The 15,592-nt window shown below is 40.1% G+C and overlaps 7 protein-coding genes across 7 annotated transcripts; 5 read left to right on the forward strand and 2 right to left on the reverse strand. All coding sequences in view use genetic code 12, as the record gives it.

Annotated features, from left to right (window-relative positions):
- Positions 1-262: 262 nt before the first annotated feature.
- On the forward strand, positions 263-1,354 carry KAR4 (Kar4p; the record flags this gene model as incomplete). The annotated part of the gene is made up of 1 exon (XM_051813607.1): positions 263-1,354. The coding sequence occupies one exon, from the start codon at positions 263-265 to the stop codon at positions 1,352-1,354; it is 1,092 nt and encodes a 363-aa protein (XP_051672727.1).
- Positions 1,355-1,833: 479 nt separating this feature from the next.
- On the reverse strand, positions 1,834-2,355 carry PGA22 (Pga22p; the record flags this gene model as incomplete). The annotated part of the gene is made up of 1 exon (XM_051813608.1): positions 1,834-2,355. One exon carries the CDS (start codon positions 2,353-2,355, stop codon positions 1,834-1,836), a length of 522 nt encoding a protein of 173 aa, XP_051672728.1.
- A 356-nt stretch (positions 2,356-2,711) lies between these two features.
- Positions 2,712-3,368, reverse strand: PGA23 (Pga23p; the record flags this gene model as incomplete). Its single annotated transcript, XM_051813609.1, has 1 exon — positions 2,712-3,368. The coding sequence occupies one exon, from the start codon at positions 3,366-3,368 to the stop codon at positions 2,712-2,714; it is 657 nt and encodes a 218-aa protein (XP_051672729.1).
- Positions 3,369-4,653: 1,285 nt separating this feature from the next.
- On the forward strand, positions 4,654-5,457 carry CANMA_001624 (uncharacterized protein; the record flags this gene model as incomplete). Its single annotated transcript, XM_051813610.1, has 1 exon — positions 4,654-5,457. One exon carries the CDS (start codon positions 4,654-4,656, stop codon positions 5,455-5,457), a length of 804 nt encoding a protein of 267 aa, XP_051672730.1.
- Positions 5,458-5,824: 367 nt separating this feature from the next.
- Positions 5,825-6,850, forward strand: CANMA_001625 (uncharacterized protein; the record flags this gene model as incomplete). Its single annotated transcript, XM_051813611.1, has 1 exon — positions 5,825-6,850. The coding sequence occupies one exon, from the start codon at positions 5,825-5,827 to the stop codon at positions 6,848-6,850; it is 1,026 nt and encodes a 341-aa protein (XP_051672731.1).
- A 284-nt stretch (positions 6,851-7,134) lies between these two features.
- Positions 7,135-9,219, forward strand: MDL1 (ATP-binding cassette permease; the record flags this gene model as incomplete). The annotated part of the gene is made up of 1 exon (XM_051813612.1): positions 7,135-9,219. One exon carries the CDS (start codon positions 7,135-7,137, stop codon positions 9,217-9,219), a length of 2,085 nt encoding a protein of 694 aa, XP_051672732.1.
- Positions 9,220-10,275: 1,056 nt separating this feature from the next.
- Positions 10,276-15,201, forward strand: UGT51C1 (Ugt51c1p; the record flags this gene model as incomplete). Its single annotated transcript, XM_051813613.1, has 1 exon — positions 10,276-15,201. The coding sequence occupies one exon, from the start codon at positions 10,276-10,278 to the stop codon at positions 15,199-15,201; it is 4,926 nt and encodes a 1,641-aa protein (XP_051672733.1).
- Between the last annotated feature and the right edge of the window lie 391 nt (positions 15,202-15,592).

Genomic DNA, 15,592 nt, shown 5'->3' on the forward strand with positions numbered 1-15,592 from the left:
GTTTTGTGTAAGTAAAAGCTTGAAACCATACAAAGATATTTTAAATTACACACTACAACACTTTTTTGACACCTGCCCAGACTCCACACTATAGTAAACGATTACAATCTGTTTCATCACGAGACTGGCTTAAAACAGGGCTGTGGCTTTAACTGTTATAAATTCAGGGCCTACTTCTTCTGTTGGGAGGGTTTACTTTTTGTCTTTTTCACTTTCAGCAAAAGAGATTACACGTACCACATATGAAGAAGAGTGCGTGACTATGTACTCATACAACAAGTTTGGTTCAAGAGCTTCAACATCCACATCAACCAAGAAATCATTATCATCCTCACAAACGGTCACCACTAAATCAACAAAGTTAACATCTTCAGATAAAGCAAAGAAGGATGCGAAGGGGGTTTTGCAGCCCATTGATTACAACAACCATTACATTCATTCAGGTGAGTACGCTACGAGATTCATTCGCAATGTCATCAATCCACTTGATGGGTATCCCAAATTGAATAAACTACACGAGTTAAAGCGACAACAAGTTGAAAAGCATGCAACAAAGGCATTTGGTGTTCGTTGTTCCACTGACAAGATTGTTCCTACATTAAATAATTGGATCGAGAAGCATAACCTCAAATTTGATGTGATAATGATTGGTGCTTTAGTCGATAACCAATTCATACTCCCAGTATTGAACACCTTACCGATCTACAAGTTGTGTTCAAAGCCTGGGTTCTTATTTATATGGTCAACAACGCAGAAAATTCAGCAGTTGACTAAATTGCTCAACAACGACAACTTTAACAAAAAGTTTAGACGATCAGAGGAACTCATATTCTTGCCAATCAACGACAAGTCACCTTACTATCCGCATGTGGCTAATACAGCCGAAGAGAAGTCGTTGTTCGAAAAACAACAATGGCATTGCTGGATGTGCATCACCGGTACTGTTAGAAGATCAACCGACAACGATTTGATCCATTGTAATATCGACACCGACTTGCAGATCGAAAGCCCTTCAACCGTTACAAAACATGGTCGCAATGCATGTCCGGCACAAATTTACCAAGTCGCTGAAAATTTCTCCAATTCCAATAGAAGATTGCATATAATTCCATCGAAATTGGGTCCTGAGACTCACGTCAAGTTACGGCCTGGGTGGGTTGTACTTGGTCCAGATGTTTTGATCAACAACTTTGACCCTGAAACATACAATGATGAATTGCATGCTAAATCGGTCATCAAGTATAAACAAAACGTTACTGGTGCAAACACAAGTTTATCGGCTCAATTTTTAGTACCTCAAACAAGTGAGATTGAGGACTTGAGGCCAAAGAGTCCAGTCATATCGCCTAAGTAAATGATGTTAGTATTTTGATTTAATATATCTCTTAGCATCTTATTTTCCTCTCTATACTTTTGTTTATTCAGATAAATTGATGAATGTTAGGAATACAGTTTATCAGCATCGTAGACTCTGAGTGAGCTGAGTAAGGTTTTCATCATAAACAATGAGGGAATAGACACCAAAATATGTCACTAGTAGTGTAAAATCTCCACATACCATTTATGAATTGTTTTCATTTACACTGTGGAAAGAAAAAGTTTGCAATTAGGGGATGGATTTTTTCCATCTTTCTATAAATATTTTTTTTCTCTTCCAATTTGCAGTCCGGGTAAGCACCCTCACTATTTACTCATAATAAAAAGCCGGCATTAAATTATCAAAAAATGTACAAAACCCTATACATGTACAAAATTGGTTTTCAAAAGGAATTCATATTAAACTTAGATATAACGAATGAAGTTGAGAAACAGAAGCAATGGGCCTGTGTTCCACTAAACAAACAAGAGAGCAACAAGGTAACCCAAGGAAGCACCTGCAGCCAAGCCAACGGCACCGCCAGTCGCAGTTGCTGGGGACTCGGTTGGTGTCACAGTGGCTGTTCCTGTCCCCGTCTCGTTAACATGTGTAGAAGTTTCATTGTGACTAGCATGTGAGGTAGCTTGCCCAGTGGTAGTATTTGCTTGACCTCCAGCTCCTCCAGCTCCTCCAGCTCCCTCTGTTCCTGTAGTGACATCCGTTGTCACAGTCACAGTATCCAGTGCTTCAGACCCAGTGCCAGTACCGGTATTACTGTCAGTAACAGTAATTGTTTCTCCTTCGCCACCTCCATTTGTTGGGGTAACAATAACCCCGGTTGGCGATTGGGGACTTGGAACTGGAGTAGGCTGCTCTCCACCTGGTGATTGATCGTCAGGATTGATGATAGTTGTCGTGAATCCAACAATTACAGTGCTTCCTTGAGCAGCAATGGTGGTTGCACTTAATGCGATTGGTACTAATAATGATACTTTCATTGTCCACGATATAAACTGTACTACAAAAAAAAGAAAAAGCTTCTTAATATTTTTCATGCACTCATGTCTGGTTTATATACCTCAGATTAAGCTCCTCGTAGACATTGCTGCGCACTTTGTATGCTACTTGCGAAAGGAAATTGCAAGAATGGAGTAATGTCTGCATGTGATTGCAGCCAAAAAACTGTAGGAACAAAAAATTGTCCTCGCAAAATGCTGCAAAATAAAGCAGTCAGTTTTTCTGTTTTCAGCTTCCACGATAAAAGAAACGATAGGACAAGGAGACGACTTACATAGACTTTATTTACCCATAAAGAACCGAAAAATTATTAGTATCTAACTATAAACTTTTAAATCTAAAGTAAAGCGATGGCGGCAACATAGGCCAAAGCCCCAGCACTTAAGTAGCTAGCACCAGCACTAGCAGAAGATGAACCTGAGCTGCCACTTGAACCAGATGAAGACGAGTCACTTGATTCTGAAGACTCGCTGCCGCTACTGCTGCTCTTGGTTTGACTTCCGGTACTAGCAATTCCCAAGTCTGAAGCACTTGATCCGCCTCCTAAGCCACTACCGCTACCGCCAGAACCAGTTTCCTCTGAGCCTGATCCAGTTTCAGTTGCATCTGAACCCTCATCGGTCTCTTCTGATCCAGCGCCTGATTCAGTGGCATTAGCACCACTACCAGCACCACTACCAGCACCAGTTTCCTCAGCACCAGTCTCTTCACCGCTCTCACCTGCAGCACCTTCGGTCTCTAAAGCACCACCAGCAGCTGAAGCACCTGAGGCTGCGCCACTAGCTGCAGCACCAGCGCCTGAAGTTGCACCACTAGCTACGGCACCAGCGCCTGAAGCTGCACCACTAGCTGCGGCACCAGCACCTGAAGTTGCAGCACTAGCAACAGATTCAGCGCCAGAAACTGCAGCAGCCTCGACATTTTTTTGCTCAACCACATTATTGTTTGCGGCAATAGCCAATGGAACGAATGATAGTATAGTGGAATATCTCATTATTGCGAATGTTGTGTGTATATTGTTGTAAACCTGTAACTGTTATAAAGCTTAATGTTGACGATCGAAAAATTTCAAACCTTGAAGAAGCAGATCGATCCCCTTTTATAAAGTTTGAACTAGAAGGCTGTGGTCCCTCCATTAAACACGAAATCACCATTTCAAACTATGGCTTTATTGTTCTCGGGGTAAACGTTTCCATAGTGATTTGGTACACGTCATGGTTCCCACACTACTGGCATTTGGCTGTGGCCCCTAAATTTGGGGAGCTTTAGAGTTTGTGCATCGATTTTGCATTGTTTACCTGGAAGGGGTACGCCTTCATTTGTGTCCGTCCGAATCAGCCTAAAACAATAGATTTCTGTAGCAATTTAGGTGAATGCATAGTGGCTGTGAGCCATAGTGGATCTTTATTTACTTTTTATTATCAAGCACACGAAAAAACTAAAGAACAAAGTTTCTTTGTTTAATTTCATTTTTGTTTACGTTTTAGCTCTGACGAGTAAATTATGCTGGTTGTTCACAATACGGGGGAAACTTTGACATAGCCTTCACTTCAGGTACACACACTAACGCGCTCTTCTACTGTCTCCCATTCTCGACTCAGCCACTCCTTTGTGATACTTTGCACCTGGGGACGAGAAAAATTTCCAAGCCTGTACCTGAAAGAATTAGATCTTTGATATCAACCCAGACAATCAGGGGGGCCAGTCGTACAAATCGTTTTATGGGCGCCACTACTTCTACATTTAAAGCCGGCGCGATTGTGAAATTCTCTTCGCAACGGATCTAGCTCCGCTATTACAGTGAACCTTGCAGTGCACTGTGTTCGCTTTTTACGGTCACACTACCTTTAGCAAACTTTGACAATGGTTGCGTCAATGTGCAGTACATGCACGAAGAAAAGCGACTAGTGACGTAAATAAGACTTTTTTTTCATTGCAGTTTCTTTAATTTCAAAGGTTGGAGTTCAACATAATACCTGACGGATGTCTGCTGTCTTCGACTGTCTCAGGAGAAGCTCCTAATGCAAATGATTGTTAACGGGATATGCCTACCAGATAGTTTTACTGTTTATGACTGTTCATGAGTTTTACCTCTGAAAAAGTTCTTCTGCTAATTAATGTCGTGTCTATTTTCTCGGTCAAATAGTTTACGACACTGAAAATCAAGCGCGAAGAGAATCATCTAGAATTGCGCTGGATTTTGCTCAGAAGGTAGCATTCACCCACAAGTGCTCTATACTTTCCAATAAAAAGCTATGAAGAAGGACCTTTACTGAGTAATGACCAGTAAAAAACATGCCCTTGACTATGATACTGATTATGACAGCGACAATGGAGGCATTAATGATCGGGCAGGAAAACGTATAAAATTGGATACGCTATTTAAGAATTTGAAATTGGACGAGAATAAACCAGCGGGTTCGTCGAGTAATGGTAAGGAAAAGGAGTACTTTCTTCCCAATTTTAAGTCACCGCTTGGTGGAGGAATATTTAAAACCAAGCCTGCGCCTCGAAGCTACACCTCATCACATCTCGACTCTTTTATAAATGACAGAATCGTCAACCATTTTCAAAATATTATTACATCAGGCTTGAAAGTCATACCGTGGTACAACTACCGATTTCTTGTTTTGTATCGATTGCAGAAGTGGTTTGTCAAGTTATTTAACCGATTTATCAGAAAATACAACACAAAGAATAACTCATCCATCAGACCGTTCAAGAATCATGAGCAAATTATCCAATTGGTGCGAGATGGGCTCTTATCGTGGAATGACTTGAGAAACATTATCAACGAGGAAAATAAATTGGAGATCAAGCGACTATCGTTGAAGGAGGAAAAACGACAGGCAAAGAAAGATGATAAAATGATTGAAGAAGAAACTGAGACTTTTAAGGAGTTGGGGTACAACTATTGGGACAATTTAAAGTTTGATAAGGATTTGGACATGTTAGATGCAAATATGATGGACGAACCTGAGTTGGGCCAGTTGGCTGAAGAAAACGATGTGCCAATGGACGAAGAAGGGACGGATTCAGGACGAGTGGAAGCAAACTATGGATCGTACTATCATAAGGAATGATAAACAAGATGAATCCTGACATACGCTCATCTCTGGTAACATTTAGGATCATGTAATATACTAGTGAAATTTCAGCTGTTTCCCTTAGAATGACTAGTTGTGTATAGATATGTTGAGTATAAACATAGTGGTTATAGAACTATTACTGAGATTTTAAATGTCTCGTTATTGCTCTATTTTGAATAGCCGTTGTAGGTTTGTGATTTGCTAAGCTTTGAAATGTCGGAGGCGGGCCTTTGAGGAAGACTTTTTTTCCCTTTTCAGCATCATCCATCAATTTTTTTTTTATTTCCCTTTTTTTTACTTCAATTTTGTTCTTATCAGTGAATCCACAACTCTAGTTACCGTCACTACCTTGATACCCATAATGCATTCAATATTCAAATTACCTAACGAGGTTATTCTTCACATCCTCAAGAACCTCAGCAATGAAAAGACAACTGAACTAATCGTGTACTACAAGAATATTGAGTCAGCACTGCCAATTTTGATTCTACTTTACCAACGTCTATTTGGTGGAATATTATTGATTCTGAATGGGGCACCTAGAGTTGACTTCACTGGTGATTATGGACTCACTGTTGGCGCATTTGAAGACAAAATCTTGAATGATTGCTCATTTGAAAATAAAGTGTTTCAGCGTGTCCGACCAAACTTGATCGAATTCAAATTTACCAGACAAACGGCCGATTATCAACAATTTATTAGTGATTTAAATGGACTTCATCATCTTCTTGGGTCAAACGATCTGAGAATATGCCAATATTTTGAACATGCACAACATATTAATATCCACATTGACGCACATTTGGTGTTTATCGAGAATCCAGACTCCCTCAATTCAATCATTATCAAGTTACTATTGGAACTAAGCCGACACAATTTGACGAAAAAGATCAGCAAGTTTACGATAAAGTCGAGTGAAATTGGAAGTCTTTATGTTGCACATTGGTCAAAGCTCTTCCAATACTTTAGCTCATTAAGCACGCTTGATCTTTCAGAGAATTTAATACGCAGTAATCATGAACATTTCTTGGACGTTTGGGGAATGCTGAAAAAATTTCCAAGCACCCTAACAACATTGAATATGAACAATAATATGTTGACTTATATTTCCAAGGATTTCATTTACAATTTACCACCAAGTCTAGAAGTATTGCTAATGAACCAAAATGACGTTGAAATCATCGAGCCTTGTGATCTACTGAAGCCACTACCCAAATTGAAGAACTGGAGTTTAAACTACACAAAATTGTGTGTGCTTAGCCCAACGATGTTTAATAATTGCGGAAAGGATTTCGTGTTGCAAATAAAGTCAACCTATTTGCCTGAAAGTGATTTGGATAAACTACAGGCGATCGCAAAGCATCGTGGGTTTCAGATTTTCGTTTAGAAGGAAGAGTCCAGAGGGAGCTTTGAAGGAGAGCTCTTGAGGACAAATTAGTACCTATAGGAGCAAGAAGATTGCTGTAGAACTGTTTGCACTAGCTTTAGTATTATAATCTAATGTTTGTTAAAGCGTTGCCCAACGTTTCCAAGTGTATTGAATTAATTGCTTGTAGACCGGCGTTGTTCTAGAATCTCTCTGCGTATGAGAAATCGCAGATCGTCTGAGCATTTTTTTTTCTTCAGTAATTAGTCCACCGAGTCGGCAACGTCATACATCAAACCCCGTAGATGTTAATATTTAGGCGACAGTTGTTTGGACTTGCTTCAAGAGTTCCCAGAGAGAGAGCAATTGTGCCACAGGTGACAAGATGCATCCAACGACATCTCATCAAGCCTCAACCGTCTTTGGTGTTGAATCAAATACGGCTAAATTCTACCAATACAAACAAAAGCGACCAGCCCCAATTAATCAATCATCAGACACCAAATGAACAAGCGAACCCTTCTTCCAATCCATCCACAGAAGCCAAAAAGACCCCTCGATCTACATTGTTCAAAGATTTACTCAAGCTAATAAAATTGGCCAAGCCTGAGTCGAAATTGATTTTTTTTGCGTTATTATGTTTAGCAATATCGTCAGCAACCACTATGTCCTTGCCTTTGGTCATTGGTAAAATTATAGACACTGCCAAACCTTTGGACGAGAGAGAAGATGATGACGAAGACAATGCCAACAAGTCTGCTAATGACAGGCAATTGATATTTGGTTTACCACCAACTCAATTCTATACCGCGCTATCAGTTATATTTGTCATTGGGTCATGTGCAAACTTTGGTCGAATATACTTGCTAAGGACAGTGGGTGAAAAACTTGTTGCAAGATTGAGGTCACGCTTGTTTTCCAAGATCTTGGCCCAGGATGCCTATTTCTTTGACATTGGGCCTACAAAACTGGGCATGAAGACTGGTGATTTAATTTCTCGAATTGCGAGTGATACCCAAATTATATCCAAAAGTTTAAGTATGAACATCAGTGATGGGATGAGAAGTATCATAAGTGGAGTTGTGGGGTTGTCGATGATGTGCTATGTGTCATGGAAGTTGACTTTGTGTATGAGTTTATTATTTCCTCCCTTAATTGCAATGTCGTTCTTTTATGGAAGACGAATCAAGGCTTTGTCAAGGTTGATCCAGGAGAATATCGGAGCATTGACAAAAGTGACTGAGGAGAAATTGAATGGCGTCAGGGTTATTCAATCGTTTGCGCAACAACAATCGGTTGTACACGGGTATAACAAAGAGATTAAAAATATCTTCAACAGTTCATTGAGAGAGGGAAAGTTGTCGGGTATCTATTTCTCAATAAATGGACTTCTCGGGAATATAACAATGATTGGATTGCTAGTCGTTGGTACCAAACTTATAGGTATGAGTGAACTAACCATCGGTGACTTATCAAGCTTCATGATGTATGCCGTTTATACTGGGTCATCAGTCTTTGGATTGGGAAACTTTTATACTGAATTGATGAAAGGATTGGGAGCTGCTGAAAGGGTCTTTGAGTTGGTGGAGTACAAGCCATCAATTTCCAATAATCTTGGAATAAAGCAGCAGCTTAAAGGCGATATAATTATCAAGGATGTTGACTTTACTTACCCATCGAGACCTGACGTGATATTCAAAAACTTAAACTTGCATATAAGAGAAGGAGAGAATGTATGTCTAGTGGGACCGTCAGGCAGTGGAAAATCCACCGTTAGTCAGTTGTTATTGCGGTTTTATGATCCCAACAGTGGCCGCATTAGTGTGGGAAATGAGCCTCCAATAGAGATCAAGGACTTGAATTTGAATGATTACCGAAGACAGCTAGGCTATGTGCAACAAGAGCCATTACTTTTTAGTGGCACTGTTAGAGACAATGTAACCTTTGGTAAACAAGATGCGACAGACGAAGAAGTTGACCAAGCATTGGAATTGAGTCACTCGATAGCATTTGTCAAAAATCTACCTGATGGATTAGACACCAAGATAGGCGCCTCTACTTCAACACAGTTGAGTGGTGGTCAGAAACAGAGAATATCATTAGCCAGGACTTTGATTAAAAATCCAAAGATCTTAATTTTGGATGAAGCAACTTCTGCTTTGGATTCCATCAGTGAGGAACAGGTTATGAAAAATTTGTTAGGGTTGAATAGGGAGAAAGGAGTGACAATCATTTCAATTGCTCATAGATTGTCGACAATCAGGAACAGTGACAGAGTAATTGTATTCAATGAAAACGGTGAGATTGTTGAGGATGGTGATTTTAGCAAGCTACACAGCAATCGCAACAGCCATTTCAATAAATTGTTGAAAACAAATACACTCGAGTAAGTGAGTGAATGCACTTGTGCTTTGTATATAATAAACGATAGAGAAGAGTAAAGATATTTCGTGTAGAGGTAATGGCTCTTTTATTAGGAGATCTGAACTTCAAAGACTGATGGGGATTTTTAATTTGTGATTGAATGAAATGCGAGTCCTGTACAAGAGGAGTTAAAGGGAGTTCGGTTGATGCTTTAACAGTTTATAATTATTCTCTTGCATAATAAAATATAAGGAACGCATTGCAGTTTTGTGTATCATGCGAACTGTTTCTTAACTCCGTGTGTTATTTTTCCCAAGACTGAATCTCAAGCTCACTTCCAAAATTAGAACCCCACAATTCTCCTCGACCGATAGCAACTTAAACAAAGTTGCTAGTTCAAAAGCTCTCTTGATTATAGCGTGTAGTGACACCTGTCTCATATTACTTGCTTCTAAGTAAAGCACGACTAACAACAAAACAAAAGTTTTTGTGCTGGAAAAGTCGGCTAATTTTAGTCTTGGGCCGTTTCCTCGGACTATATGGAGTTTAGATTTATCAACTTGCATCAGCAGAGCAAGACTTCATTTCATTGCTAAGAAAATGAGAACCTCTGTAGGTTGCCTCATCTATCAATCTCGGCTGAAGTGATTATATCAAACTACATTTAGTGTTCAGTTGATGGTAATATTGCACCGGCTTTAAGGTGTTAGTCCGATAATTCTTACTAATATACAGAACAAAGTTGCTCTTGCTTTTTTTGCCCTCTGAGGATTTGTTCCCCAGATATCCAGAACAATCCAGACAAACTTAATTGAATAGCTCAGGCGTCACTACTTCTAGCCCACCGTCTATCATCGTCAGCCTATGATAAAGGTATTTTAACTTTTGTGAACTCTTGAATTTCCACCTTTTCTTTTTTTTATTATTATTATTTTTGAGGTATCTTTTTATCCTGTGAAATATATAATCAATACTCTACTACAAATCAATCTTACGACACAACTTTCAAAGAGCTAGGAAGCGTTCTCATTCAAACCTGCAGTCCACTGCGTATATTTATTAATTAGACAAAGTAATTAGTTATGCCATTAAAAGACGCAGTTCTGTCCACTACTCATTCCGTTCAAGGCTCATTGAGCACCCTACGCGGTTCTACTGACATGCATGGGTCAAGTAATTATCGTCCAATATCACAACTAAAAGGAGGGTCTAATGTGAATAACGAAACAAAAAATGATTCGCAAATCCCCGAAAACAAAAGTGATAATGATTCCGATGAAAAGACGGCACTGGTTGTGGATGACCAGGATGGCCACATTGAACATAAAACGAAACAAAGCAACAATCATGATAAAAGCAGATCAAAAGATTTGAATGATCTGCATGAATCAAGTAGAGAGTCACATACAGCACACAAGCCAACTCTGCCAAAAGATGATCACAGGAGTCACCTGCACCACCACAAAGACAGCGAGGACGAGGGAGAGGACGCTGCTATGCCATTCGGTGATATGGATACTAACTTTTTCTCAACGTTGATGAACAACACTACGCTAAGCTCCGGTTTTGGTTCATTAAGAAATTTGAAAGCTTCGGCAATGGAGAATTTTTTGAAAAGAAAGAAAGATAATTATGACGAAGAAAAGCCGTCGCTGCATCTTCATCACCATCATCATCATCACCACAACCAATCGCGTCCACATCATTTAAATCCTGGACAGAACCCATGTGGGTCTACCAGCGGAACCTTACTGCCCAGTTTAAGTAGCCCCAGCTCACGACCTGGGAGTCCTCTGTCTCAAACTTCACAACATGGCACATCACGATCTGGAAGCCCTCAACCAGACTTTAATCTTGAACACTCCAACGCTTATCTTAAAAGAGGTGGCCACGGTTTCCTCCACAATGGCGTTATTAGCGGTGAGAATTCAACAGCTGAAGATTCGACGGATGAAGAGGAAGAGTATGATGCTGCTGGGTTAAGTGACCCCGGTGTGCCACAAAGAGAAGCAGTCGAAACATTTCTTGCTAACGCAGAGTCTACTCTGACAGCAACAGCAATGAATCTGGAGGTCACTTCTTATTCAACGTTGAACAATGACACTGTCACCAATAGTGAAACCCTTACAGATGGCGAAACTCTCAAAGGTTCAAGAAAAAACACTATTGTACTTGATGGTGAAGGGGCAGAAGGATTGACGAATGATCAAATCGAGCATTTGACACCATTCCAGAAATCAGTAATTAATAAATTGGACCCTCATCATATTAAGGAAGGGGTTCTTGTTAAAATTAAGGATCGTCAAAATGAGCCTTTGGATGATCGCTTAAATGCTACGAGGAGAATGTTGCGCTACAGAATTGCAGAGAGATTGACAAAGACGTTTGATTTAAAGCCTGATGATATATTTTGTGGTAACTTCAATTCATGGCTCGTTAAAGATGTGATACTTCAAGGCCATATATATTTGACTGAAAAGACCTTGTTATATTTTGCCTTCTTGCCTAAGCGATTTAACACTGAAGATCCAAAGGATCAGGAGAATTTTGATGATTCTGCCAACAATATTCACAAGGGGACATTGGGTATGAAGACAGCAAAGTACGGGGACTCGAAGTTCCTGTCGGTTTTAACACACAGGTATTGGGCTATTCTTCGTACCGATACTTTAACCATATACAGCTCTTTTACGGATTTATACTTTCCGCTCAAAGTTATTGATTTGAGAACATGCTTATATGCTGAGATATTGACAAAGGAAAAAGGCAAAGAAGCAACTTCACCGACGCTGAAAAGCACACAAACCGGATCAGCGATGCGTAGTGGGTACACGTCTGGATACAGCACGCCACCCTCGATACTGGAAACACCATCTGACCTCGAATCAATGCTTTCTCAAGAAGGTTTTGGGGCAACCGAGGACAACGTCGAAGCGAGAAGCTCCTCTGTATGGATTGGCTTGGTTTCTAAGAAAAAGACGTATCGGTTCCAATGTGATAACTTGCATTCAGCAAGACAATGGTGTAACAATTTAACGAAACAGATTTTTCAATTGCATAATGCCACGACCAATGGCGAAGTGTTGGTTAAGATTCCTATTGCTAATATCACCGATTTCAGAAGACGTACTATTTTTGAAGAAGAGGAGGGTGGCATTGATGACGCAGAAAATGATATACCTTTGAGCCTAAGTATTAAATACGTCACCAACGATCCTCTGGAGAAAAGGAAGCGAGATAAAATAAAGGAGAAACTTAATAAACATGGAGAAGAGGAGATAATATTCTTGATCCCAAAGAATGGTCTAGACTTTTTCAAATCTTTCGAAGGGGCTATGGAAAAGCAGGCAAATAAAGTTGCTCGAGAGAAACACAATATGTTTGGTTCTAAAAAACAGGAGTTGGAAAAGTCATACTCTACGTTGTCGCCGTCGTTGAATGCTTTAGTTCAGAACGTAATAGATTCAAATCTTCCAGAGGAGAAACGTGATAGCGGTTCGGCGCTTAAGAGGTTCGGCAAGTCATTCGGCTTATCTGCAAAGTCTGATGATTCTTCGGTAATGCTGGATGGAGGCATAAGCCGATTAGACATGGACCACCTTTCATTCCCGCACAGTCTATCAGAAAAGGTATTCAAAGATTTGGAAATCACGTTTGAAACGACGTTTAAAAACTTGAAGGATGCTACGTCTAGGTGGGACAACGACTACCATGACATTATAACTGCCATGGATGAACTTCCTATACCTTCCATACTGGCAAATCCGAAAGAATCGAAAAAGCGAGGTTTCAGTAAAAGCATTAAACTATTTTCCAATATGACAGCGAGGTTTTCTGCATCTCCTATTCACTACACGATCGAAGACAAATACTATGTCTCGGATGCCAAGGAACGCGAAATTGCATTAAAGCATTTCCAGGAGCATTTTTCTTTGTACAATTCAAGATTGGTTGCATCTTATTTCTGTCACTTGTTACGGACTGTTCCTGTTTATGGTAAGTTGTATGTTTCTGAGCACGAGATATGTTTCAGAAGTTTGCTCCCAGGGGTATCTACAAAGATGATTCTTCCCCTGACCAGTATTGAAGGCGTTGAACCAATCTCAGGAAAAATATATGCTGGAACCAAACTCATCTTGCAAGGAGCCGAAGAATTGGATTTGGAATTTGCATTTGCCAAGTCTCGTGATGACTTCACAAATGTTGCTCTAGAATTGCTAGGGAAGCTTCATGCTAACGAAGGCTTCCGACCAAAGCCACATGAATGGGGTCCTAATTATAACTTAGAGTTGTCCAAGACAAGAATGGAATATACCGACTCCGAGAGGAAAAAACTTGAAGAAAAAGATTCTCGAAGGGATTTGGAGATTGCTGAACTGAAAGTGGGGCTTGCCAGAATCAAGATGTTTGAGGATCGTCTCACAACGGCGTCTGGGTTAGATGTGCCAATTGTGTTGGAAGATTCACCGTTCTTCAAAACCGAGATGAAACCGTCAACCTCGTACAATATCACGCTTCTTACCATTGGCTCACGTGGTGATGTTCAACCTTATATTGCGTTGGCATTGGGTTTGCAAAAGGAAGGACACGTGGTGACAATAGCTACCCATGGTGAATTCAAAGACTGGATAGAGAAAGACCATCACATAAAGTTTAAAGAGATTGCTGGTAATCCCAGTGAGTTGATGTCGTTTATGGTCGGACATAGTAGTTTGTCAGTTACGTTTTTAAAAGATGCACAAGCTAAATTCAAGGGATGGATTGCGAAATTATTGACAACCAGTTGGGAAGCGTGCCAAGGCGCAGATATTTTGATTGAAAGCCCTTCTGCAATGGCAGGTATTCACATTGCTGAAGCATTGGTGATCCCATACTTTAGAGCATTCACCATGCCGTGGACTAGAACAAGAGCATATCCACAAGCATTTTTGGTTCCTGACCAAAAGAAAGGTGGGTCGTTCAACTACTTAACCTATGTGTTATTTGACAATGTCTTCTGGAAAGGCATTCAAGCTCAAGTAAACAAATGGCGAGTTCGGGAGTTGGACTTACCCAAGACAAACTTGTATCGAATGCTGCAGACAAAGGTACCGTTTTTGTATAACGTGTCGCCGTGTGTATTACCACCCGCAAATGACTTTCCCGACTGGGTCAAGGTTACTGGATATTGGTTCTTGGATGAAGGTAAAAAAGATTACAAACCTCCTCAGGATTTGGTGGACTTTATTAATCAGGCAGCTGAAGATGAGAAAAAGGTTGTTTATATTGGATTTGGATCTATTGTTGTCAAGGATGCAGCATCGTTGACCAAAGCTGTTATTGAAGCTGTTCTAGACGCTGGTGTTAGATGTATTTTGAATAAAGGATGGTCTGATCGTGGTAGTCACAAGGATAAAAATAAGATGGAGGTTGAATTACCTCCTGAAGTCTTCAATGCGGGTTCGATCCCACATGATTGGTTGTTGCCCAAAGTCGATGCGGCTGTACACCATGGTGGTTCTGGAACTACTGGTGCTGCACTAAAAGCGGGGTGTCCTAGTATCATTAAGCCATTTTTTGGTGATCAGTTCTTTTATGCAAGAAGGATCGAGGATATGGGAGCTGGGTTGGCTTTGAAAAAATTGACAGCTAAATCATTGGCAAAAGCTCTTGTCACTGTAACTGAGGACTTGAAGATTATTGAAAAAGCAAAGAGTGTAAGTAGCCAAATACATCGTGAATACGGTGTCTTGAATGCCATTGAGGCTTTGTATTCAGACTTGGAGTATGCAAGAAGCTTGATTTGGGCCAAGGAACTTCATAATGCCAACTACAAACGTCACCATCCTGACTACAAAACTCAATCTGGTGTGCAGACCGCTGATGTTTCAGAGGATGAGTCAGAGAGCGATTATGGCAGTGACAGTACAAGTGATGAGGAAGACGATGATGGCGACGTGACTGAACGTGAAGATGAAACTGAAGCAGATGAAAAGGAACGTAACCCACAAGAGAAAGCAAAGAGATGAAGGTGAACGAGGTTTTGTGTTTTCATATATATAATAGGTATTACGAGATTAGAAATTTGCATAAGAATGCTTATATTTAGAGTACTTGTGAGTGTAATAGGTTCCGCGTAAACTGTTGTTTAAGCTTTGCTAGTTTCGTATGGTATTGATTTCCTCTTTGTGTAATTTTATCACGTGAAATGGGGCTATTGTGAGTAACATTCTGGAGTCAAAAACCTGGCTTCTAAGAATCAAAGAACTAGTACCTATATATTTAGCACAGGTTGACCTGAATTATCGTTTCACATTTTTGAAAAACTACACTTTAACTCACTTCTATAATCAATACAATTGGTCAGGAAGAAACCGATTCATTTGTCCATCGCAAGCATTGGCCATCCACAATTTTTCA

This window comes from Candida margitis (assembly GCF_024628925.1).
Source record: "Candida margitis strain CBS 14175 chromosome Unknown scaffold29, whole genome shotgun sequence".
In the NCBI taxonomy this organism is placed as follows: domain Eukaryota; kingdom Fungi; phylum Ascomycota; class Pichiomycetes; order Serinales; family Debaryomycetaceae; genus Lodderomyces; species Lodderomyces margitis.